The sequence below is a fragment of the Salvelinus fontinalis genome, chromosome 21, assembly GCF_029448725.1.
Source record: "Salvelinus fontinalis isolate EN_2023a chromosome 21, ASM2944872v1, whole genome shotgun sequence".
Classification (NCBI taxonomy): domain Eukaryota; kingdom Metazoa; phylum Chordata; class Actinopteri; order Salmoniformes; family Salmonidae; genus Salvelinus; species Salvelinus fontinalis.
Window position 1 is genome coordinate 25,684,341 of NC_074685.1, and position 27,026 is coordinate 25,711,366.

A 27,026-nucleotide genomic window follows, 5' to 3' on the forward strand; every position below is an offset into this window, starting at 1 on the left:
CATAGAAACAGACAAACTAGACACACAACATAGAATTCCCACCCAGCTCACGTCCTGACCAACTAAACACATACAAAACAACAGAAAACAGGTCAGGAACATGACAAGGACAAAAGGAAAGTGTGGAGAGACATGGCAGATGACAGTGAGCAGGCCTCCTCTTGCTGAATTGTTGGTAATGACTTAGCTAACTTAATTCAATGCATTTACAGTCTTATTTGACTGGTTGTCATGTGTTGTCAATATATTCAAATAATTTACAGTCAAAGGTTAGTTTGTTCGAAATACTCATTTTATTGTCATTCATGTCCAGTATGAGGGGTGACAATTACAACTTGCATCATGATTCCACCTAGTAGTGATTTTAAAGAACATGCGCCTCGTGTTCAATTCAGCATAATTTTATTCAATCTCAACTTCAAACAATAAACATTAAACAAACTGAATAATATGCCAATTGGACCAGCTGCAATTACCAAGACTGAAAAATATAATTAACCTTCATAAACATTCAAGTAATGAATCTTTAAAGCATCCAACAAGTAGTATTCATTATAAAGCAATGTGCCAAGTAAAGCCCCCCCAGCCTAACGACTCCTGGACTCCTGATCACGGCCAGTTGTGATACAGCCTGGGATCGAACCCGGATCTGTAGTGATGCCTCTAGCACTGCGATGCAAAGCCTTAGTCCGCTGCGCCACTCGGGAGGCCCACAACCAGTAGTCTTAAGTATAGATTTATTTGGTTACAATATAGTTCTATCGCACAATCATGGAAAAACAAAGGGACGTTTCCACCAACCACCAGCTACAGGATTATATGTGTCTATGAGTCTGGTCACTGCAGACTATTCTCATGTACTCTCCTCTTCCTCCTCCATCCCGAGCAGGCAGGTTCTTGCGATGGCGCCCGTCACGGCATAAGGGTCACAGTTTGCGGAGGGCCGGCGGTCTTCAAAGTATCCCTTCCCCTCCTGGGCCACCTGGCGTGGGATCCGGATGCTGGCCCCGCGGTTGGCCACACCAAAACAGAAGTCATGGATGCTGGAGGTTTCATGTAAGCCTGTGAGGCGTCTGATGTTGTCCTGGCCTCCGTGAGGGTCGTACACACATATGTGCTGGGCATGTCGCTTGCTCAGCTTCTCAATGGCCTGCTCAATATGTCTGTTAGAAGAGGGGAGAGTTTAGGTGTTGGACTAAATTTTGTAGTTACAGAGCCTTACAGAACCTTACTTACAGTGCAATAATGTTATTACAGTCATACTCACTGCAGCCCTCCTTCTTCCCTCATCTCCTTGGTGCTAACGTTGGTATGGCAGCCCGCCCCGTTCCAGTTCCCCTTCATTGGTTTGGGGTCCAGAGTGGCTACAACTCCAAAGTCCTCACACACACGGTGCAGCAAGAAACGTGCCATCCACAGGTGGTCTCCCATCTCTATCCCTGCACACAGACCCACCTGGAACTCAAACTGAGAGAGGGAGATAAAAGAAGGAGAGTTAGGAAATATTATATAGCAATCTGTAGAACCTTCCTGAAGCAAAAGGTAAATGTTTACCTGAGATGGCATGACCTCAGCATTGGTGCCACAGATTTTGACCCCAGAATAGAGACATGCCTTGTAGTGACACTCCATAATGTCCCTTCCATAGGCGTTGTCTGCACCAACCCCACAGTAGTATGGACCTGAGAGAGAGAGAAATAGAAAGAAAGAGAGTTAGATGAGATCAAAATCAAAGGCCTATTTGATAACATTAGAACTTATATAGTATGACTTTTATAAATATAGAGATATTTTTCATATACAGTGGGGAGAACAAGTATTTGATAGGGGTTGTACTCATCCTTCTTCTTCCTCCAAACACGGCGAGTGGAGTTTAGACCAAAAAGCTCTATTTTTGTCTCATCAGACCACATGACCTTCTCCCATTCCTCCTCTGTATCATCCAGATGGTCATTGGCAAACTTCAGACGGGCCTGGACATGCGCTGGCTTGAGCAGGGGGACCTTGCGTGCGCTGCAGGATTTTAATCCATGACGGCGTAGTGTGTTACTAATGGTTTTCTTTGAGACTGTGGTCCCAGCTCTCTTCAGGTCATTGACCAGGTCCTGCCGTGTAGTTCTGGGCTGATCCCTCACCTTCCTCATGATCATTGATGCCCCACGAGGTGAGATCTTGCATGGAGCCCCAGACGGAGGGTGATTGACCGTCATCTTGAACTTCTTCCATTTTCTAATAATTGCGCCAACAGTTGTTGCCTTCTCACCAAGCTGCTTGCCTATTGTCCTGTAGCCCATCCCAGTCTTGTGCAGGTCTACAATTTTATCCCTGATGCCCTTACACAGCTCTCTGGTCTTGGCCATTGTGGAGAGGTTGGAGTCTGTTTGATTGAGTGTGTGGACAGGTGTCTTTTATACAGGTAACAAAACAGGTGCAGACAGGTGCAGTTAATACATGTAATGAGTGGAGAACAGGAGGGCTTCTTAAAGAAAAACTAACAGGTCTGTGAGAGCCGGAATTTTTACTGGTTGGTAGGTGATCAAATACTTATGTTATGCAATAAAATGCAAATTAATTACTTAAAAATCATACAATGTGATTTTCTGGAATTTTGTTTTAGATTCTATCTCTCACAGTTGAAGTGTACCTATGATAACAATTACAGACCTCTACATGCTTTGTAAGTAGGAAAACCTGCAAAATCGGCAGTGTATCAAATACTTGTTCTCCCCACTGTATGTAGTGCTTTTCCAAGTGTTTAAGACCGTTTATATTACGAAAGGACACATGGTAAAATATAGTAGGGTCAGTCACCTTGGGGTCCTGGGAATCCATTTTGGGGCCAGCCATAGGGGCGACCATCCATCCCCAGGAGAGTATACTCCTGCTCCATTCCAAACCAGGGGATATAGTGCTTCACTTCTTCCATCACTTTCTTACAACCTGACCGCAGGTTACTCTCTGTGCAGGAGGGAAAAGGTGTATATTGCAGGGTTAGTTTGACTGATGGGAATATGACAGTCAAAGCAGTCAATTAGATGGACAGCAGCTTCGATCATAGACCAAAACCAGTTGGTCTCTGTGTCTGTCAACTGAAGGTATGTCTTGCTATGTTTACAATTACCTGCAGGCAAGCGGTTATACTTGAGGACCTCACACAAAACCAGTTTGTTGGATTCCAGTGTGAAAGGGTCCCTAAACATTGCCACTGGGATCAGGTACATGTCACTGTTGGATCCCTCGGCCTGGTAGGTGCTGGAGCCATCAAAGTTCCACTCTGGAATATCTGTCAATAGCAATACCAACATTAACATCATGGAATATAATGCACTGTCCTAGAGATACGGTGCCTTACAAAAGTATTCATCCCCCTTGGCGTTTTTCTTATTTTGTTGCATTACAACCTGTAATTTAAATGGATTTTTATTTGGATTTCAGGGAATGGACATACAGAAAATCGTCCAAATTGGTGAAGTGAAAAAAAAAAAAAAATCCCCCAAATATTGGGGTGAAAAAACGGAAAAGGGGTGCGTGCATATGTACAGTATTCACCCCCTTTGCTATGAAGCCCCTAAATAAGATCTGGTGCAACCAATTACCTTCAGAAGTCACATAATTAGTTAATTAAAGGCCACCTGTGTGCAATCTAAGTGTCACATGATCTGTCACATGATCTCAGTATATATACACCTGTTCTGAAAGGCCCCAGAATCTGCAACACCACTAAGCAAGGGGCACCACCAAGCAAACGGCACCATGAAGACCAAGGCACTCTCCAAACAGGTCAGGGACAAAGTTGTGGAGAAGTACAGATCAGGGTAGGGTTATAAAAAAATATCCGAAACTTTGAACATCCCACGGAACACCATTAAATCCATTATTAAAAAATGGAAGAACATGGCACCACAACAAACTTGCCAAGAGGGGGACGCCCACCAAAACTCACAGACCAGGCAAGGAAGGCATTAATCAGATTAGCAAAAAGAGACCAAAGATAACCCTGGAGGAGCTGCAAAGCTCCACAGCGGAGATTGGAGTATCTGTCCATAGGACCACTTTAAGCCGTACACTCCACAGAGCTGGGCTTTATAGAAGAGTGTCCAGAAAAAAAGCCATTGCTAAAATAAATAAATAAGCAAACACGTTTGGTGTTCGCCGAAAGGCATGTGGGAGACTCCCCAAACATATGGAAGAAGGTACTCTGGTCAGATGAGACTAACATTGAGCTTTTCGGCCATCAAGGAAAACGCTATGTCAGGTACAAACCCAACACCTCTCATCACCCCGAGAACACCCTCCCCACAGTGAAGCATGGTGGTGGCAGCATCATGCTGTGTGGATGTTTTTCATCGGAAAGGACTGGGAAACTGGTCAGAATTGAAGGAATGATGGATGGGGCTAAATACAGGGATATTCTTGAGGGAAACCTGTTTCAGTCTTACAGCGATTTGAGACTAGGACGGAGTTTCACCTTCCAGTAGGAAAATTACCCTAAGCATTCTGCTAAAGCAACACTTGAGTGGTTTAAGGGGAAACATTTAAATGTCTTGGAATGGCCTAGTCAAAGCCCAGAACTCAATCCAATTGAGAATCTGTGGTATGACTTAACGATTGCTGTACACCAGTGGAACCCATCCAACTTGAAGGAGCTGGAGCAGTTTTGCCTTGAAGAATGGGCAAAAGTCCCAGTGGCTAGATGTGCCAAGCTTATAGAGACATACCCCAAGAGACTTGCAACTGTAATTGCTGCAAAAGGTGGCTCTACAAAGTATTGACTTTGGGGGGTGGGGGGTGGGGGGTGAATAGTTATGCACGCTCAAGTTTACTGTTTTTTTGTCTTATTTATTGCTTCACAAGAAAAAATATTTTGCATTTTCAAAGTGGTAGGCATGTTGTGTAAATCAAATGATTCAAACCCCCCAAACATCTATTTTAATTCCAGGTTGTAAGGCAACAAAATTGGAAAAATGCCAAGGAGGTGAATACTTTCGCAAGCCACTGTACATATGGTCACTGTGGGGACGACATTGTCGATCCTTGTAAGAAGGAATCAGGAGGATAGAGTTATGGTCAGATTTGCCAAATGAAGGGCAAGGGAGTGCTTGTATGTGTTTCTGTGCACAGGTGACATGCTGGTAAAAATGAGGTAAGACGGATTTCAGTTTCCCTGCATTCAAAATGCACTTGCACATCTGAGCTAACTTTGTTGAAGGTGCATGGTAACAATTGAATAACATTGAATAACAGAAACCCGCACTGCTCTTGCTAGTATCACTGTTCTTTATTAAGCTTTACGCATAGGCCTGAAGGCCTTTGTCAGAGCTTTTGTGAGTGTTCAGTGCATCGAATGTGTTACCAAATATAACAATGTGCATTTCAGAAATATTCTAATAAAGTATGTACATAAAATGTATTAAACATGTCTGTAAAACCAAAATGAGGCCATCGACCTATCAAGTACCTATCAAGTAAAAACGTCTGAGTAGGCTGAAGTGGTTTTAACTACAAGGCATTAGTTCATGTTCACATTTATGACATAACATTCATGGAAATTTCATCATTAAGACCTTTTGGGAATAATGTCTGGAGGGTGTATTGCTCAGAGTATTATTTATATCCCCTCCTCTGTCTGATATCTTGACTTTCTCTATGCCACAAAATCTAAATGTAGAAATGTCATGTTTTTGGTCATTAAAATGTACTGCAACAGGATAATCCCTGTCGTTTCTCCTTATTTAACTTTTATGTTCACCAATTCTCTGTGAGAACGACAGGTTGTTCCTATTTAACACAACCCACATGGACATTTAATCATGTAGATAACATGGGTGGAGGAGCACGTAATAATGTCATTTATTTGGAACCGTTTTCCTGCATGTGGGTGGCAGAAATATTCCCACATCATCATATTGTTGCACTGTGCGCTGCCTCTGCATTTATAGCTACCATCCAGAAGACGGGCTTTGCTTGAATTTACCTGCCAATGCGTTGTTGTTCGGGACATTTTTTGAGGTAGGCTATATGATCACACCGGTAATAGATCCGTTGTTGTATTACTTGTGAGGCACAGCTGAGTGAGCATACGTTTAAATAATGTGCTTTTTATTTTACTTGGCTGATGGTGCCTGCATCTGATCGTCAGTTTCAGCGGAGGGAGAGAGCAGCAAACTGAGTGTCCGTCTCTCAACATCCCTCCGTTCTCCCTTTCCTCCACTGACACTGACCAAAAAGGGACACCGTCTTCCAGCTGATGGCAAAACTCGAGTCTCACCGCATTATTTCTGCCTCGTGCACAAATGCATGTTGCTACTCCTATGAACAGAGAAAGTTAAATATAACTTGATATTAAAAAAGACCCAAGCCGGTAATAATAACAACAACGCACGCCTATAGATACACTTTCCTACTCATTCATTACTGCTGCACTGCTTGTTGTAGTGCTGAGTGGAATAGAAAGAACGAGCATTTTATGAATAATAAAACTGTTGAATACAAAGTGTTGACAGAGTAAGAACTTAAACATGAACCCACTCATAAAAACAGCAGCTCTTTGCTGTACTCGTTGACAGTCTCCCTTTAGTCATTGTTTTAAAAGTTTTGAAATCTCACAGTATCAATTTTGCCGTAGATTTATTTTATGCCTGCTACGTTACTGCAGACTCGGTCATCTGAGCAATCTGATTGGCCAGCGGTGGCGTAGTGCACTTGATTTCCTTTCCAGGCCCACCGGGAAGCAAGAGTTTGTACCTTCAGACACATGAAATGGCAACAGTTTGCCTACCCGGCGCGCAGGGCAGCTGTAGTGAGCTAGGGCTGCCATCCCCTCGTGTGGGTAATGCTGGTGTACAGACTCGACATCTAATGTGAGCTCAATACAGTCTTCTGTTAATCCCGTTATTGGTGAGATCTTGTTTGTAAAGTCTATAGCGTAATTCACATATGATGGCAATGTTTGCACTATTCCTGCGACCACTGGGCTGCTTCAATAATTGCCTTGTTGTGATTTATGTAAATCAGGCAAAATGTACAGGCATGAATGGCACATTTGCAGCAAAGTTAGTCATATTCAGGCTGTGATATAAGGTTGTTTAATGTGGCATGCTCCAGATTTGAGTTAATATCCCTTTGGAACACCAGTGTGGGATCAGTTTTCTAATAGAAACGTTATTTACTAAATTGAATCTCTGAATCGCTTCTTTGTATTTTTCATAGTCTAAAACGACCACAGCACCCCCCTTGTCTGCAGGTTTGATAACCAAAGATCAAATCAAAGTTTATTTGTCACGTGCCCGAATACAACAGGTGTAGACTTTACAGTGAAATGCTTACTTACAGGCTCTAACCAATAGTGCAAAAAGGATATTAGGTGAACAATAGGTAAGGAAAGAAATAAAACAACAGTCAAAAGACAGGCTATATACAGTAGCGAGGCTATAAAAGTAGCGAGGCTCCATACAGACACCGGTTAGTCAGGCTGATTGAGGTAGTATGTACATGTAGATATGGTTAAAGTGACTATGCATATATGATGAGCAGAGAGTAGCAGTAGCGTAAAAGAGGGGTTGGCGGGAGGTGGGACACAATGCAGATAGCCCAGTTAGCCAATGTGTGGGAGCACTGGTTGGTTGGCCCAATTGAGGTAGTATGTACATGAATGTATAGTTAAAGTGACTATGCATATATGATAAACAGAGAGTAGCAGCAGCAAAGATGAGTCTTTCATTAGTTAATTGAGTGCCTGTTCTTCTGTCCTAGTGAGGTTCTTCTGAATATGGTTTGTTTGTCTCGTATATACTGACATGGCTTCTTGTTCGACTAACCTATAAAGGTATTAATCGAGGAGTTGTTAACAATAGGACATAATTTACATTTGGGTTTAAAATGAGTAACGGTTCTTTGTTGTCAGTTTCTCTGCATTAAAATCACTGGCAGTGCTGCCTCTGGATGTGCATTTCTAGTTTGCTTATGGCCCGATACAGCTTGTTGAGTGTGCTCTTTGTGCCAGCATTGGTTTGTAGTGGTTAATAGACAGCTATGAAAAATATAGATGAAAACTCTTGGTAAATAGTATTGTCTGCAGCTTATCATGAGGTATTCTAACTCAGGCGAGCAAAACCTCAAGACTTCCTTCACATTAGAGATTGCGCATTAGCTGTTGTTAACAAAGAGACACACTGTAACGTCCTGACCAGAGTTCTTATGTGTTTTGCTTGTTTAGTGTTGGTCAGGACGTGAGCTGGGTGGGAATTCTATGTTGTGTGTCTAGTTCGTCTGTTTCTGTGTTCAGCCTAATATGGTTCTCAATCAGAGACAGCTGTCAATCGTTGTCCCTGATTGAGAATCATATATAGGTGGCTTGTTTTGTGTTGGGGATTGTGGGCGGTTGTTTCCTGTCTTTGTGTTTTGTCTGCACAAGCTAGGACTGTGACGGTTAGTTTGTTTTGTCATTTTGTATAGTGTCTTGTTTTGTGTTAATTAAATCATGGAAAATTACCACGCTGCACATTGGTCCTCAGATCCTTCTCGCCTCTCCTCGTCTGAGGAGGACGACGACTTAGACTGCCGTTACACACACAACCCCCCTTTAACCTTACCCTCAGCTGCCGTTCGGTCTTGACGATTCATAGAAAACCAGCTAGATGTATATTATCCATTTTCTTGTCAGCCATGACTTCGAGAAACATAGGATATTACAGTTCTTCAGGTCCCGTTGATAGAATAGACCAGACCACAGTGAAGCCCAGAACACTTGGCCCATCTCACAGAACTTTACATAGTGGCATGCGAAAGTATTCACCACCTTGGCATTTTTCCTATTTTGCTGCCTTACAAAATTGAATAAAATAGATTTTTGGGGGGTTTGTTTCCTTTGATTTACACAACATGCCTACCACTTTGAAGATGCATTTTTTAAATTGTGAAACAAGCAAGAAATAAGACAAAAAAACTGAACTTGAGCGTGCATAACTATTCACCCCCCCAAAGTCAATACTATGTAGAGCCACCTTTTTCCAGCAATTATAGCTGCAAGCCTCTTGGGGTATGTCTCTATAAGCTTTGCACATCTAGCCACTGGGATTTTTGCCCATTCTTCAAGGCAAAACTGCTCCAGCTCCTTCAAGTTGGATGGGTTCCACTGGTGTACAGCAATCTTTAAATCATACCACAAATTCTCATTTGGATTGAGTTCTGGGTTTTGACTAGGCAATTCCAAAACATTTAAATGTTTCTCCTCAAACCACTCGAGTGTTGCTTTAGCAGTATGCTTATGGTAATTGTCCTGCTGGAAGGTGAACCTCCATCCCAGTCCCAAATCTCTGTAAGATTGAAACAGGTTTCCATCAAGAATTTCCCTGTATTTAGCGCCATCCATCATTCCTTCAATTCTGACCAGTTTCCCAGTCCTTTCCGATGAAAAACATCACCACAGCATGATGCTGCCACCACCATGCTTCACTGTGGGGATGAGAGGTGTTGGTTTTTCTCCAGACATAGCGTTTTCCTTGATGGCCGAAAAGCTCCATTTTAGTCTCATCTGACCAGAGTACTTTCTTCCATATGTTTGGGGAGTCTCCCACATGCCTTTTGGCGAACACCAAACGTGTTTGCTTATATTTTTCTCTTAGCAATGGCTTTTTTTCTGGACACTCTTCTGGAAAGCCCAGCTCTGTGGAGTGTTCGGCTTAAAGTGGTCCTATGAACAGATACTCCAATCTCCGCTGTGGAGCTTTGCAGCTCCTTCAGGGTTATCTTTGGTCTCTTTGTTGCCTCTCTGATTATTGCCCTCCTTGCCTGGTCCATGAGTTTTGGTGGGCGGCCTTCTCTTGGCAGGTTTGTTGTAGTGCCATGTTCTTTCCCTTTTTTAATAATGGATTTAATGGTTCTCCGTAGGATGTTCAAAGTTTCTGATATTTTTTCATAACCCAACCATGATCTGTACTTCTCCACAACTTTGTCCCTGACCTGTTTGGAGAGCTCCTTGGTCTTCATGGTGTCGTTTGTTTGGTGGTGCCCCTTGCTTAGTGGTGCTGCAGACTCTGGGGCCATTCAGAACACATATACACATACTGAGATCATGTGATAGATCATGTGACACTTAGATTGCACACAGGTGGACTTTATTTAACTAATTATGTGACTTCTGAAGGTAATTGGTTGCACCAGATCTTATTTAGGGGCTTCATAGCAAAGGGGGTGAATATATATGCACGCACCACTTTTCCATTTTCCTTTTTTTGTAATATTTTGAAAAAAGTAAACATTTTAATTTCACTTCACCAATTTAGACAATTTTCTGTATGTCCATTCCCTGAAATCTAAATAAACATCAATTTAAATAACAGGTTGTAATGCAACAAAATAGGAAAAACGCCAAGGGAGATGAATACTTTTCCAAGGCACCGTACATATCCCAACCAGAACCCATCGATATCTCCACTGAGCTAAAGGCTAGAGCTGGACATTAATCTTGAAGCTTTGAGGCAAGCAACTCTGAACCATGCATGAGAGCACCAGCAGTTCCGGACGACTGTGTAATCTCCCTCTCCGTAACCGATGTGAGTAATGCCCCAGTTTACATTGTGACATATTTTGTTGCGCCATAAGCCATCTTCACGGAGTCTTGTCCCACTACTGAATGGACAAGTGTAGTGTTTGTATTGCAAGATGGAGAAGAACCTGTCTCTCATCAGAGATCACATTTATTTTCGGAGATTGCAAAATATGACCTTTTCATTCAAGACAGGATAAATATATTGTTTCAGGTGATAATAAAACATGTTTTGTTAAGCAACTTTTTCCTCAAATTGTTTCTCTAACTTTATAGCATGTATATAGCTAGCTGAAAGCTGAAAGCTATGCTAGGTTGAAGATACCATTGTAGCTAGCGACCTCTACCTAATAATTATCATAAAAAAACAAATGTCATTACCATCACAATAAACTTAAATGGTAGGCAACATTCATATAATATAATTGGCTTAACAGACAGGAGGAATGGGTAATTGTTTACAAGTTGCTAGCTCTCCCATAAAGCCATCACTGAAAACCGAATATTTTCATCTACTTCTGTTTGGTAACTTCCTGTTCTTTGACGGATTCTGGCTGAACTGAAGACGACGCAAAGTTTGAAGAATGTCAAAGTATGCAGCCTTCAACCGCAAGGAGGGGAGTTGCTTTTTCACTCCATTGTGGTCATCCCCATTGAAATGCATGATATCTGGCGCAACATGCTTATTTGTAATGTGAATGAGGTTTGACACCTTTAAACAGGTTAACATTCACAAGGACGCAGGGCCAGACGGATTACCAGGACACGTACTCAGAGCATACGCTGACCAGCTGGCAAGTGTCTTCACTGACATTTTCAACCTCTCCCTGACCCAGTCTGCAATACCTACATGTTTCAAGAAGACCACCATAGTCCCTGTGCCCAAGAACAATAAGGTAACCTGTCTAAATGACTATTGCCTGTATCACTTACATCTGTAACCATGAAATACTTTGAAAGGCTGGCCATGGCTCACATCAACAGCATCATCCCAGAAACCCTGGACCCACTCCAATTTGCATACCATCCCAACAGAGCCACGAATGCAGCAATCTCTATTGCACTCCACACTGCCCTCTCCCACCTGGACAAGAGGAACACCTATGTGAGAATGATGTTCAATGACTATAGCTCAGTGTTCAACACCATTGTGATCTCCAAGCTCATCACTAGGCTCAGGACCCTGGGACTGTACACCTCCCTCTGCAACTGGATTTTGGACTTCCTGATGGGCCACCCCAAGTGGTGAGGGGCAACAACACAGCCATCACGCTGACACTCAACACGGGGGCCCCTCAGGGGTGCGTGCTTAGTCCCCTCCTGTACTCCCTGTTCCCCCATGACTGCAACATCATCATTAAGTTTGCTGATGACACGACAGTGGTTGGCCTAATCACAGACGATGAGGAAACAGCCTATAGGGAGGAGGTCAGTGAACTAGCATTGTGGTGCCAGGACAACAACCTCTCCTTAAACATGATGAAGACAAAGGAACTGATCGTGGACTACAAGCAACAAAGGGCTGAGTATGCCCCCCATCCACATCGACAGGGCTGTAGTGGAGGGGGTCGTGAGCTTCAAGTTCCTCGGTATCCACATCACTAAGGAATTATGATTGTCCATACACACCAACACAGTTGTGAAGAACGCACAACAAAGCCTCTTTCCCCTCAAGAGGCTGAAAAGATTTGGCATGGGCCCTCAGATCCTCAAAAGGTTCTAAGCTGCATCATTGAGTACATCTTGAATGGCTGCATCACCGCTTGGTATAGCAATTGCTTGGCATCCGACCTCAAGGTGCTACAGTGTGTAGTGTGTAAGGCCCAATACATCACAGGGGCCGAGCTCCCTGCCATCCAGGACCTATACTATATATATAAAAGTATGTGGACACTCCTTCAAATTAGTGGATTTGGCTATTTCAGCCACATCCTTTGCCGACAGGTGTATACAATTGAGCACACAGCCATGCAATCTACAAAGACAAACATTGGCAGTAGAATGGCCTTACTGAAGAGCTCATTAACTTTCAATGGTGCTCCTTTATAGGATGCCAACTTTCCAAGAAGTCAGTTTGTCAAATTTCTGCCCTGCTAGAGCTTCCCCGGTCAACTGTAAGTGCTGTTATTGTGAAGTGGAAACGTCTAGGAGCAACAACGGCTCAACCGTGAAGTGGTAGGTCACACAAGCTCACAGAACGGGACCGCTGAGTGCCTAAGCACGTAACACGTAAAAATTGCCTGTCCTCGTTTGCAACACTCACTACCGAGTTCCAAACTGTGTCTGGAAGCAACGTCAGCAGAAGAACTGTTCGTTGGGAGCTTCATGAAATGGGTTTCCATGGCCGAGCAGACGCACAGAAGCCTAAGATCACCATGCGCAATTGGACTCTGGAGCATTGGAAACCCATTCTTTGGAGTGATGAATCACCCTTCACCATCTGGCAGTCCAACGGGCAAATCTGGGCTTCGCGGCTGCAGGAGAACACTACCTGCCTGAATGCATACTGCCAACTGTAAAGTTTGGTGAACGAGGAATAATGGTCTGGGGCTGTTTTTCATGGTTCGGGCTAGTTGCAGTAAAGGGAAATCTTAATGCTACAGCATACAATGATAATCTAGATGATTTTGTGCTTCCAGCTTTGTGGAAACAGTTTGGGGAAGGTCCTTTACTGTTTAAGCATGAAAATTCCCCCGTGCACAGAGGTCCATACAGAAATAGTTTGTTGAGATTGGTGTGGAAGAACTTGACTGGCCTGTACAGAGCCTTGACCCGAACACCTTTGGGATGAATTGGAACGCTGACTGTGAGCTTGGCCTACTTGCCCAACATCAGTGCCTGACCTAACTAATGCTCTCATGGCTGAATGGAAGCAAGTCCATGCAGCAATGTTCCAACATATAGTGGAAAACCTTCCCAGAAGAGTGGAGGCTGTTATAGCAGTAAAAGGGGAATCAACTCCATATTACTGCCAATGATTTTGGATTGAGATGTGCGACGAGCAGGTGTCCATTTACTTTTGGCCATGTACTGTATATACCAGGCTATGTCAGAGGAAGGCCTTAAAAATGGTCAATAGCTACCCGGACTATCTGCATTGATGCTTTTTGCAATCTTTTGACTAGTCACATACTGTACGGTGTTGCTACTGTTCATTATCTATCCTGTTGCCTATTAACTTTATCCCTACCTATATATACATTGCCAGCAGCATACCACCCTGCATCCCACTGCTGGATTTCTTCTAAAGCTAAGCAGGGTTGGTCCCTGGATGGGAGACCAGATGCTACTGGAAGTGGTGTTGGAGGGCCAGTAGGAGACCCCATTTCCTCTGGTCTAAAAAAATATCCCAACACCCCAGGGTAGTGATTGGGGACATTGTCCTGTGTGGGGTGCTGTCTTTTGGATGGGACGTTAAACAGATGTCCTGACTCTCTGTGGTCACTAAAGATCCCGTGGCACTTATTGTAAGAGTAGGGGTGTTAAACCTGGTGTCCTGGCTAATTTCCAATCTGGCCTTCATACTGTCACGTTTATCTAATCATCCCCAGTGTTGGCTCATTCATCCCCTGTAACTATTCCCCAGGTTGTTGCTGTAAATGAGAATGTCTTCTCAGTCAACTTACCTGGTAAAATAAGGGATAAATGAATACAAATATCTAACTGAATTACCTTGTACCCCTGCACGTTGATTTGGTACGTACCCTGTTTATATAGCCAAGTTATCTATACTCATTGTGTATTTATCGCTCTTGTTATTATTTTGACAAATACATTTGCTTTAATGTGTTACCCTCTATTCCCTGGGGCTCTCTGTCCAGGGTGCGAGTCTTGTTCCTCAGCCCCTCCCCGGAGCCATCGATCCAGATGTAGGTGACCTGACACAGGTCCCCCTGAGGAAGGGACATGTAGTGCTGATGGATGGCCTTGTTTAGACGAGAGCTGACTGACACAGATGCCATGGCTAAGTGTAGAGTCTGAGGGGGTCAAAAAAACAGAGAAACAGACACTCGAGAACACATGCTGTATAGTGACACATAGTTCAACAGGTAATTCCTCATGGTTGTTTCATCAGCAAGTGTTGAACAAGATCATGATTTGTTTTGCTGTTCATGTACCATTCCATTCACTTGTCCTCATGAACACATTTCTATTTTACAAAATGTCTTTTCATTCCAATCCTTTAGTTTGACAAATGCTTTGATCCACCCAAAGCCTGATGGATTTCTGATACTTTCAGCAACATTTCAACCATACAGGGTCTGAAACAGCAGTGGCTAAACAACAGTCTCAGTAAGACTATAGGTCACATTTCCAAACAAACCACTAAAGCCAAAGGGGGGGATAATCAGTGGCAAAATCAAACAAGGAAAAGCCTAAATGAAATCTGAAGTAATCTGAATGCCATGATGGATAGACATACCAGAACAGTACAAAAGGTAAATACATAAAAAATGAAAATGTTTTATTAGGACAATAATGTTTTGTCAATGGGTCTTCATCAAAAGTCACTTTAACAAATCATTTGAGAGCACACAACCGTATTTGTGGGTTTTATTTTTCTTACATTGAACTATTTGCTCTACCTGACACCTGGTAAGTTTCACTGGATGTGCACACATTCAGACCTGGTCAGAAGATAGTTGTATTTTGTTTATTTGAAAATAGCAACTTTTTATATGCTAGAGGTAGTCGAATATAGTTTATATAGAATTTAAACTAAAAGGCAACTATTTTATTTGATATTAAAATACAGGTCTCAGAAAAACAAATAATATTTTAAAGTATTTTGTATGCCTCTCAGAAAACTAAAGAAAATTTGAAGGTATGTGAATATATGCAAGTTATTTGAAAAGAATCAAATATTTATTTGATGGCTGCCAACTATTTGATGAAGAACCAAAACCGACAACAGTTTGTTGAATTAGTCTAAATATACGATCAAAGGCACGTGGTTTGGAGGGCTCTTAGATATGAATCTTAATATAGCCTATAGCTGTCACGTGTGCTCCGTCTCCGGCCTCTAGGTCAGCAGGCTGCTCGTTATGGCACACACCTGTCACCATCGTTACGCGCATCAGCGCTTTATGGCACTCACCTGGACTCCATCACCTCCTTGATTACCTGCCCTATATCAACTCAGCAAAAAAAGAAATGTCCCTTTTTCAGGACCCTGTCTTTCAAAGATAATCTGTAAAAATCCAACTAACTTCACAGATCTTCATTGTAAAGGGTTTAAACGCTGTTTCCCATGCTTATTCAATGAACCTTAAACAATTAATGAACATGCACCTGTGGAACGGTCGTTAAGACACTAACAGCTTACAGACGGTAGGCAATTAAGGTCACAGTTATGAAAACTTAGAACACTAAAGAGAACTTAGAACACTGACTCTAAAAAACACCAAAAGAAAGATACCCAGGGTCCCTGCTCATCTGCATGAATGTTCCTTAGGCATGCTGCAAGGAGGCATGAGGACTGCAGATGTGGCAAGGGCAATAAATTGCAATGTCCGTACTGTGAGACGCCTAAGACAGCGCTACAGGGAGACAGGACGGACAGCTGATTGTCCTCGCAGTGGCAGACCATGTGTAACAACACCTGCACAGGATCGGTACATCTGAACATCACACCTGCAGGACAGGTACAGGATGGCAACAACAACTGCCCGAGTTACACCAGGAACACACAATGCCTCCATCAGTGCTTAGACTGTCCACAATAGGCTGAGAGAGGCTGGACTGAGGGCTTGTAGGCCTGTTGTAAGGCAGGTCCTCAACAGACATCACCGGCAACAACGTCGCCTATGGGCACAAACCCACCGTCGCTAGACCAGACAGGACTGGCAAAAAGTGCTCTTCACTGGCGAGTCGCGGTTTTGTCTCACCAGGGGGGATGGTCGAATTCGCCTTTATCGTCGAAGGAATGAACGCTCCTTCCTTCGACGATAAAGGCGAATCCGACCATCCACCAAGGCCTGTACTCTGGAGCGGGATCGATTTGGAGGTGGAGGGTCCGTCATGATCTGGGGCGGTGTGTCACAGCATCATCGGACTGAGCTTGTTGTCATTGCAGGCAATCTCAACTCTGTGCGTTACAGGGAAGACATCCTCCTCCCTCATATGGTACCCTTCCTGCAGGTTCATCCTGACATGACCCTTCAGCATGAGAAATGCCACCAGCCATACTGCTCGTTCTGTACGTGATTTCCTGCAAGTCAGGTATGTCAGTGTTCTGCCATGGCCAGCAAAGAGCCCAGATCTCAATCCCATTGAGCACGTCTGGGACCTGTCAGATCGGAGGATGAGGGCTAGGGCCATTCCCTCCAGAAATGTCCGGGAACTTGCAGATGCCTTGGTGGAAGAGTAGGGTAATGTCTCACAGCAAGAACTGGAAAATCTGGTGCAGTCCATGAGGAGGAGATGCACTGCAGTACTTAATGCAGCTGGTTGCCACACCAGATACTGATTGTTACTTTTTGATTTTGACACTCCCTTGTTCAGGTACACATTATTCAATTTCTGCTAGTCACATGTCTGTGGAACTTGTTCAGTTTATGTATGTTGTTGAATCTTGTTATGTTCATACAAATATTTACACATGATAAGTTTGCTGAAGAAAAAAACACGCAGTTGACAGTGAGAGGACGTTTCTTTTTTTGCTGAGTTTGTCACTTCCTTTTGTTCCTTCCCCAGACGTCATTGTTTCTGTTTCTTGTCTGTGCGCTGTTCACGTTTCTTGTTTTGTATTATGTTTTTATTTATTATTAAATGATTCACTCCCTGAACTTGCTTCCTGAATCCCAGTGCATACATTAGAGTGATGCCTCACCAAAGGGAAGCATCAGGGAGTGTTTTTTTGTTTTTGTTTTGGAGGTGATGTCGGGTTCGGGTGTCAGAACCGAAGCTATTTGGGAGGTCTCAGCCAGTTTGTCGGATTCCCATGCATCGGCGGGTTCGAGGGGCTCCCCTGCCTATTCGGGATCGATTGGCTCCCATGCCTCAGCTGGCTCGACAGGCTCCCATACCTCAGCAGGGTGATCAGGTTCCCGTGCCTCGACGGAGGCAACCAGGGAGGTCTCATCAGGCTCTCACACATCAGCCGGTTCATCAGGTTTCTGCGCCTTAGCAGAGACGACTGGTCCGCTCCTGATCCTTGGGATCGTCCCTGTTGTTGGCGTCCTGCGGCTGGAGCCGAACGCACCGGGGAGGGGGTACTGTCACGTATGCTCTCCGGCCTCTAGGTCGCCATGCTCCCGTGCCTCAGCTGGATCGACAGGTGCCTGCGCCTTGGCAGAGGTGACCGGTCCGCTCCTGATCCCCGGGATCGGCATCTTGGTCGGCATCCTGCGGCTGGTGCCACGCGTCGGGGAGGAGGTACTGTCACGTGTGCTCCCTCTCCGGGCTCTAGGTCACCAAGCTGCCCGTTATGGCACACACTTGTCACCATCGTTACACGCATCAGCGCATTATGACTCACCTGGTCTCCATCACCTCCTTGATTACCTGCCCTATATGTACCACTCCCTTTGGTTCCTTGCTCAGGCATCATTGTTTCTGTTTCTTGAACATCAAGTTCTTATGGAGTTATTACAGTCACTATTCCTCTTGTGTACAGTAGTTAAACTCTCAGCTCATTCCTATGTATTTAAAATACAATTACCAAAGTATTATGTAACACGCTACTACAATGTTGCTCCAAAAGTAGTTACAGTTTTATTACACAGGCACAAGAACAGTTTCATGTTAAGTGTTACTGGGAATGCTAACAGTAACAAAATATGGCTATTAAGTGTTGAAAGGAAATTAAATATCCCAAAACTGCCTTCAAGTATAGCCAAGGTAGCTGGAAAATCATGTTTGTATTCTGAGTAAACTATCCCGTTAAAGATGATATTGTGTGTTTGAAACAGATTGACAAAGTTTTTTATAAGCATCCATCTTGCTGTTTGCAATGTTTGTTTACTTTTACTTCACTACATTCACTACATTATAAAGAAAATAATGTACACTTCACTCCATACATTTTCTCTGACACATAAAAGTACTTGTTACATTTTGAAGGCTTTAGCAGGACAGGAAAATGGTCCAATTGACACACTTATCAAGAGTACATCCCTGGTCATCCCTACTGCCTCTGATCTGGCGGTCTCACTAAACACAATTGCTTCATTTGTAAATTATGTCTCAGTGTTGGAGTGTTCCCCTGGCTATGCGCAAATTTGAAAAACAAGCAAATGGTGCTGTCTGGTTTGCTTATTATAAGGAATTTGAAATGATTTAGACTTAAACATGCACTATGCAGAAATCGCTCTGCCTGGTTGCTAAAACTCTAATAGTTTGCCTAATTTCAGTTTATGTGGCAAAACAAGCAGTCATTGTGTATTGAATCATTGAACCATTTTAACCGCTGAGAAATATATTTTCTATAACCAAAAATATTGAACATTCAGCTGTTTGAAGCTGTACAAAACCGAAAGTAAAAAACTAAACTAGAGCCTGTAGGACCTGCCTTGTTGATAGTGTTGTTAAAAAGGCAGAATAGTGCTTTATTATGGACAGCCTTCTCCCAATTTTAGCTACTGTTGTATCAACATGTTTTGACCATGACAGTTTACAATCCAGGGCTACTCACAAGCAGTTTAGTCACCTCAAGTTGCTCAATTTCCACATTATTTATTACAAGATTTAGTTGAGGTTTTGGGTTTAGTGAATGATTTGTCAAAAATACAATTGCTTTTAGTTTTTGAAATATTTAGGACACCCATTGCCACCCATTGTGAAACTAACTGCAGTATGTCATAGGAGTTTCACCTTCTATGACATCATCTGTACTTCCAAAGTTATTATGGAGAAACATCTTTACTTACTGTTTTATGGGTGAAGTAAGGAGAGTTGATTATACTGAAGCAGTGCTCTGGTCTCTCTTCCTCTCAGCCTTAGATCATCCAAGTCGACTGAGACAGTTAAACCGGTTTAGGGTTTTTCACAGGTTATGTAAATGAGCTTGTTGTGACGTAGTCTCATCACTGACATCTGACCTATCAATCAACCAGTTTACCTTCTTTGAAGCTCAGTGTCTTTCCTAGAAATAATGACATGTTGTTAAACTTGTCTCTAAACAGGTTTCTTTAATCTACATCAGGCTTTGACTAGTTTATTTAACCATGATTCAATTTTGTAAGCCTTGTAATGTAAATATAGTGTCTTGTGATCAGTGGTGGAAAAAGTACTAAATTGTCATACTTGAGTAAAGATACCTTAATAGAAAATGACTCAAGTAAAATTGAAAGTCACCCAGTAAAATAATACTTGAGTAAAAGTCTAAAAGTATTTGGTTTTAAATATACGTAAGTATCAAAAGTAAATGGAATTGCTCAAATGTACTTAAGTATCGAAAGTAAAAGTAAAAGTATAAATCATTTCAAATGTCTTATATTAAGCAAAACAGATAGCACAATTTTCTTGTTTTTTAATTGACGGATAGCCAGGGGCACACTCCAACACTCAGACATCATTTACAAACAAAGCATTTGTGTTTGTTAGTGAGTCCGCCAGATCAGAGGTAGTAGGGATGAGCAGGGATGTTATCTTGATAAGTATGTGAATTGGACAATTTTCCTGCCAAAATGTAACGAGTACTTTTGGGTGTCAGGGAAAATGTACAGAGTAAAAAGTACATTATTTTCTTTAGGAATATAGTGAAGTAAAAGTTGCCATCACTGCTTGTGATGTAAATATACTGTCCAGTGTCACAATCTGTGCAAAAAAGGGCTTAAAACATGCATAAGCACTGACCCACTCAAATTCCACAATGTGATTCTATGTGCAAAACTTAAATTCAGTTTCAATTCTTGAGATTATACATTGTTACTAAATCACTAAATGAACATGAAAACCCCTTATAAAACATACAACCAGATTTAGACAAACATTGACATTGGACCAGTACAACTGAGGCAGCCAAAATCTTCCCTCCCACGAGAAATAAACATGAGCACCCACCTGTGCCATCATAGGCAGGCCATCTGCTGAGAGAGGACTACGGCTGTTTGTTGATCCAGGCCTTGTATGCAGCTCAGTGCACAGGAGCACACAATTACACAACATGGGCCAGTAGGGAGGAGGATGGCTCCTTATTAAACGCACCTACTTTCCACTAGGCTGGCTTTTCTAATACGGACGCAGTTTTGTAATGACACTGACTACTGTTCTGACATTGGGGGCTGGCCAAAGGACAGTAGGGGTGGGTATTTCAGAGTCTGTTTCCATGCTGATGAGGCACAATGCCCAACGCACATGTATGCTGACATAGTCAGCAACTACTGAAGGGAGAGATCAGGTGTCTCTTGTGTATAATCAGATAATATTCCAGGCATAATGAGACTGGGAGAGACACTATGTAAGCCTAAACTGCAGGAATCGTCGTTTGAAAGGTAAGTATGAAGCAACTGAATTCAAACATCTTATTTTATAAGAAAAGCTTGCTGAAAAAATGCAATGTTTCACACAAAGGAATGCTGTTTTGCAAGCCATTCCACTGATTCTGCCCCAGTCATTACCATGAGCCCACAAACCTGGTGTGGTTCATTGTGGTTGTTTTTTTTTGTTTTATTTGATTAAAGCCACATCCACAGTAGACAAACATGGTGGTCTTTACTGTACATTAGTGTGAACATGGCCTAACAAACATTTCTTCATTTTCTCTGAGACACAGGAGGTTGGTGGCACCTAATTGGGGAGAACGGGCTCATGGTAATGACTGGAGTGGAATTAGTGGAATGGTATCAAATACATTCCATTTGCTCTGTTCCGGCCATTATTACGAGCCGTTTTCCCCTCAGCTGCCACCTGTGCTCAGAGCAAAATAATGAAGTGTATAAACAAAAAGGACACTTCAAATTCCTGGATGCATCTGAAGGACTCTATAGCATTATTTTGGAGGTGTGGTCTGAAAAACAGATACTAAAGGGGAAAAACATCTGATTTGGAATACAAACAACAACAAATAACATGATCAAATATGACTAACAAAATCTAGATTAATAGATACGTAAATACACAAACAGTGGAAAATAAAGTAATATTCAGTCTTTCCATACTTCCGCAGACATTTCCTCATGTTGTACTGTTGTCCCAGCCTGGTCTCATTGACTGGACGTAACATAGTATATGTGACAAAATTGCGCCGACAGAGAGGGCTGCCTTGCTTCTAGTCCTTAGGAAACTTTGTAGTATTTTTTTATTTTTATACATTATTTCTTACATTGTTTGCCCAGAAAATCGTAAGTGTTATTATATACAGCCGGGAAGAACTATTAGATATCAGAGCGGCATCAACTTACCAGCACTACGACCAGGAATACGACTTTCCCGAAGCGGATCCTTTGTCCGAACGACTGAACCCAGGGTATCTGAGCTGATTCCAGAGGCTGACCCAAAACAACGCCGCCAGAGAAGAGGTAGACGGAGCGGTCTTCAGGTCAGACTTCGGAGGCGCACACTCCACCCACTGCATCAGAGTATATTAATCGCTAATGTCCAGTCTCTAGATAACAAGGTAGACAAAATTAGGGCAAGGGTTGCTTTCCAGAGAGACATCAAGGATTGTAACATACAATCCCAAACAAGCAAAATGTCAGTATAGAGACAAAGTGGAGTCGCAATTCAACGGCTCAGACAAGAGACGTGTGTGGCAGGGTCTACAGACAATCACAGACTAGAAAAAGAAAACCAGCCATGTCACAGACACCGACGTCTTGCTTCCAGACAAATTAAACACCTTCTTAGCCTGCTTTGAGGATAATACAGTGCCACCTCTACCAAGGACTGTGGATTCTCCTTCTCCGTGGCCGATGTGAGTAAGCAATTTAAACGTGTTAACCCTCGCAAGGCTGCCGGACCAGACGGCATCCCTAGCCACGTTCTCAGAGCATGCACAGACCAGCTGGCTGGTTTGTTTACGGACATATTCAATCTCTCCCTATCCCAGTCTGCAGTCCCCAAATGCTTCAAGATGGTCACTATTGTTCCTGTACCCAAGAAGGCCGCCTCAATAGGTCCACAGACGATGCCATCGTCATAACACTGCACACTGCCCTATCCCATCTGGACAAGAGGAATACCTATGTAAGAATGCTGTTCATTAACTATAGCTCAGCATTCAACACCATTGTACCCTCCAAGCTCATCATTAAGCTAGAGGCCCTGGGTCTCAACCCTACCCTGTGCAATTGGGTCCTGGACTTCCTGACCAAGCTCTGATGGGTGGCCAGTCCTCTTCTGGCTGTGCTGGGTGGAGATTATAAGAGTATATGGTCAATTAAGGCCAGATTGTTCTTCAAGATGATCACAGTGGTGGTAGAGACTGCAACAGGTCAGTACCTCAGGAGTAAATGTCAGTTGGCTTTTCATAGCCGAGCATTCAGAGGTCGAGACAGCAGGTGCGGTAGAGAGAGAAAGTCAAAAAACAGCATGTTCGGTACTAGGTAGCACGTCCAGTGAACAGGCCAGGGTTTCCTAGCCGCAGGACAGTTGAAACTGGAGCAGCAGCACGACCAGGAGGACTGGGGACAGCCAGGAGTCATCAGGACAGGTAGTCCCGAGGCATGATCCTATGGCTCAGGTCCTCCGGGAGAGAGAGAGAGTAAGAGGCAGCATACTTAAATTCACACAGGGCACCAGATAAGACAGGAGAATTACACCAGATATAACAGACTGACCCTAGCCCCCCGGCACAACAACTATTACAGCATACTGGAGACTGAGACAGGTGGGTCGGGAGACACCGTGGCCCCGTCCGATAATACCCCCGGACAGGGCCAACAAGACAGGATATAACCCCACCCACTTTGCCAAAGCACAGCCCCCACACCACTAGAGGGATATCAACAGACCACCAACTTACTAACCTGAGACAAGGCTGAGTATAGCCCACGAAGTTCTCCTCCACAGCAAGAGCCCGAGGGGACACAAAACCGGACAGGAAGATCACATCTATGATTCAACCCAGTCAAGTGACGCACCCCTCCTAGGGACGGCATAGAAGAGCACCAGTAAGCCAGTGACCAGTAAGCCAGTGGAGAAAGGGGAGCCGGCCATGCTGAGACAGCAAGGGTAGTTTGTCACTCCAGTGCCTTGCCGTTCACCTTTGCACCCCTGGGCCAGACTACACTCAATCGTAGGACCCACTGAAGAGAGGAGTCTTCAATAAAGACTTAAAAGGTACACATGGACAGGCAGATCATTCCATAAAAGTTACCTGGAAATCATTCGTCCAGGTAATTGAGGATCATCAATCCTCGGGACATGAGAGGTGCCAGGACAGCATCCATGCACTTTGTGAAAGTGCGGGGTGACAAGGAGAGGCCGAAGGGAAGAACCATGAATTAGTAAGCCATCCCTTCGAAAGTGAATTGTAGGTACTGCCAATGAGCTGGGTGAACAGGAACATGGAAGTACACATCCCTCAGGTCCAGCGTCACAAACCATTGGTCCCTGGACACGGCCTGCAACACGCAGGCTGGGGACCGCATGTGAAACCTCAGTACCTTCAAGTACCCATTGAGGTTGCAGAGGTCCAGAATCGGTCTAAACCCTCTGTCTCTTTTTGGGACCACAAAATAAGTGGAGTAGAACCCACTTAGCCGTTCTGATGTATCAATCCTGCTGATGGCACCCTTGTCCAGGAGTGAGGAGATCTCCGCAGGTCTTTCTTCAGGGGGTCGGCCACTGTGGTAACACAAAGGGCCCTGAAGGACGAGGACCAGCACCGGAATTGGAGTCGGTACCCCTCGAGCATTGTGGACAACACCCAGGGGGACCAGGAGAAGCGGCAGAGGCCAGGGAAGGGTGTGTCATGGGTCCTACCGGGGTCCGCCTCTCCTCTGGCGCCGAGCTCCTGGGTCCTCCTGGCACATTCCTATGGCGGTGACGGTTAACAGGTTGTTGTTCCACCGTATGCTGTGCCCCTCCCCTCTGTCGTCCCTCAGCACGAGGCGGGAGGGACCCCACCATCATTCGGGTGCAGGTGGGTGGCACCTTGGACCCGGGGCCTGAGGATGTGGCATGAACCATCTCAGGATCTCCCAATCCCTACGAACCCCTGGGCCAAATGTCAGCCCTGGGGTGATGGGGAGAGTGGCAAATGTGCTCTGGAGAGCAGCTGGCAGATGAGATTGGGCCAGCCAGAGATTGCACGGGCCACATCTCTCTGGAGCAGGGAAAGCAGGCAAGACACCTCCATCGCTTCCCGGAGGAACTCCTCTGTGCCCTCCTCCAGCCAGGGCAACAGAGTCTGCAGGTAGACCTGCAGCAGCATGGCTGCGTTGCTAAGGCGGCCAAGAGAGCAGAGGGACCATATGTGGCTTTCAGGTCCGCATCAAAGACTCTGGGGGGTGCTGGCTTCAGTCGTGGGTTCCACCCTATAATCTCCCGGTCTGGGAGGACCATGTCAGCTATCATGGTAACCATGGTCGGGTACTCCCGGAGGACGAGTGACTCTGCACCCGCAACATAACTCCATGGTCCAGTCTCTGCTGTGAGTCGGAAGCGCCCCCTGGCAGAGACCCAGCTCTCCTGCAAGGCCCCACGGAACTCAGCAGAGATGGGGACAGATGGAGAGTCATCACTGTCCACCAGTTTGATTCCCAGTGCAGTGGCTACCCGAGTGAGTAGGCTCCTCATAGCCTCTCGGGGCGATGAATCCCCGCTGCCGGCTTCTGATGGCCTGTCAGCCTGGTAGCCCCACTCACCATGATGAACAGTGCCACCAAGAACAGCCTATCACTGGCCAACAGGGAACAGCTGTCATCGCCATCGAAGCTATCAACCTCCTGACGCAGGGCATGCACTCTCCATTCAAGGTGGTCCCAGCGGTTCCGACTCCTGCCCCCGTCCAGAACTGGCAGCAGATGGGCTCTGCCTGTAGTGGCTCCGACCACGCTTCCTGGGAGGGGTATTGGGCACAGTAGAGGGACTAACAGCTCGCTGGTGCACCACTCCTGAGGGAGGGAGCTCGTCCCCAGGCTGAGCCCAAGCCTGGCTGACCCACTTGCGCATGGCCTCCAATCGCACCAGGTGTAGGCGTTCTGAGAACACCACACAAAACAGGCATGCGGTAGGGCGATCCATCACCCTCTCCACGTGGCTCAAACCCAGACAGTGCATACAGGAGGTATGCGGATCCCCAGGGGGGATGCCACCATCACACATGTCACAAAGGGAAGCCATTAGCTCAGCCAAACCAACAAGGCCACGGAGCAGGAGTCTGACGCCCTGGGAGAGCTTATGTCGTGACCCGCTTGGAGGAATAGGAACCCGGTGAGGGATAAATTACCTAGTACTTCTGCAAAAAAATGAAAAGCAGGCAGACAAAAAAAACAGCAACCAGGTAATGGATTTAATTTATTTGTTTTTTTGTTTTACGCCGGTTTAATATCCAAGCTGTCACGCCCTGGCCTTAGTATTCTTTGTTTTCTTTATTATTTTAGTTAGGTCAGGGTGTGACATGGGGAATGTTTGTGTTTTGTTGGTTTTGGGTGATTCTATGGTAAAGGGGTTGTTGGGTGTAGTATATGGGTTTGTGTTGAGTACATGTGTCTAGCGTTGTCTATGTATGTTTAGTTGTCTAGGAGAGTCTATGGTTACCTGAATGAGTTCCCAATTAGAGACAGCTGATTTCGGTTGTCTCTGATTGGGAGCCTTATTTAGGGTAGCCATAGGCTTTCATTTGTTGTGAGTAGTTGTCTATGTGATACGTTTGTAGCCAGTGTGTGCACATCGTTGTTTAGCTTCACGATCGTTTTCTTGTTTTGTTTAGTGTTTAAGTGTTTTTGTTTCGTTTGCCTTCTTCATCAATAAAAAGGAGATGGCTTATTTTCCTAAAGCTGCGTTTTGGTCCGTCAATCCTCCACACGATCGTGACACAAGCAGTAAAAACAGCACCATATGATGGAGTAACTCCGTTAAGTAACTCCAAAGTTAATGTCTCAACGTATTAGAAAGCCACGATATTCTTACACTCTGCAGGGGAAAGAACAAGAAAATAAAAACCTGCAGGATAATTAGCAGAGAACCTGCGTCTTATAAATTGATATATTCTTTCTACAGCTTTTTAGCGTACACCTAATATGTTCATTCTAATTAACTTAATCATTATGACACACCCCTCACTATTGTCATTGGTTGCACTAATTGCACTGTAACTGAAATCTGGACACTAACTGTAGATCTATAACCTATCACATAGCCTTAATAACTTCTGCAGAGTTAAGCATTTATTGCAGTAAAATTATACACCAAATGTAGGCATAATTTGGGCTTGGGAACAGGAGCGGAGAAGTATGATTTATTTATTTCTGCATCATGAGAGATTGCAATGCTCACCGTTATATACCATATGTAGAGGTGCTGTCTTCATCAAAAACGCATCATAAAAGCTGATAGGCCTATGCACGTTGAGTCGTGTATATCAGGGCGG

The 27,026-nt window shown here is 44.2% G+C and overlaps 1 protein-coding gene across 3 annotated transcripts; it reads right to left on the reverse strand.

Moving 5' to 3' along the window:
• Positions 1-283: 283 nt before the first annotated feature.
• LOC129818498 (glutamine synthetase-like) lies at positions 284-27,019 on the reverse strand. 3 transcript variants are annotated; one of them, XM_055874444.1, is made up of 8 exons: positions 26,933-27,019; positions 21,892-22,094; positions 14,340-14,523; positions 3,122-3,283; positions 2,812-2,958; positions 1,555-1,682; positions 1,268-1,467; positions 284-1,163 (listed from the first exon to the last, which is right to left on the reverse strand). In XM_055874444.1, the coding sequence occupies exons 3-8, from the start codon at positions 14,506-14,508 to the stop codon at positions 854-856; spliced, it is 1,116 nt and encodes a 371-aa protein (XP_055730419.1). In that variant the 5' UTR covers positions 14,509-14,523; positions 21,892-22,094; positions 26,933-27,019; the 3' UTR covers positions 284-853. The 3 variants fall into 3 exon arrangements, with proteins under 3 accessions (XP_055730419.1, XP_055730416.1, XP_055730418.1); XM_055874441.1 differs by lacking the exons at positions 21,892-22,094; positions 26,933-27,019 and adding an exon at positions 20,552-20,787; XM_055874443.1 differs by lacking the exons at positions 21,892-22,094; positions 26,933-27,019 and adding an exon at positions 19,417-19,967.
• Between the last annotated feature and the right edge of the window lie 7 nt (positions 27,020-27,026).

Excerpts from the sequence above, each read along its gene's own strand:
- LOC129818498 (XM_055874441.1), bottom strand. The coding sequence starts at position 20,656 with ATGTTGTGTAATTGTGTGCTCCTGTGCACTGAGCTGCATACAAGGCCT. Across the intron at positions 3,284-14,339 it reads AGAGCCCCAGGGAATAGAGG|ATATTCCAGAGTGGAACTTT; the intron begins GTAACACATTAA and ends TGCTATTGACAG. Across the intron at positions 1,164-1,267 it reads AGGGAAGAAGGAGGGCTGCA|ACATATTGAGCAGGCCATTG; the intron begins GTGAGTATGACT and ends CTCTTCTAACAG.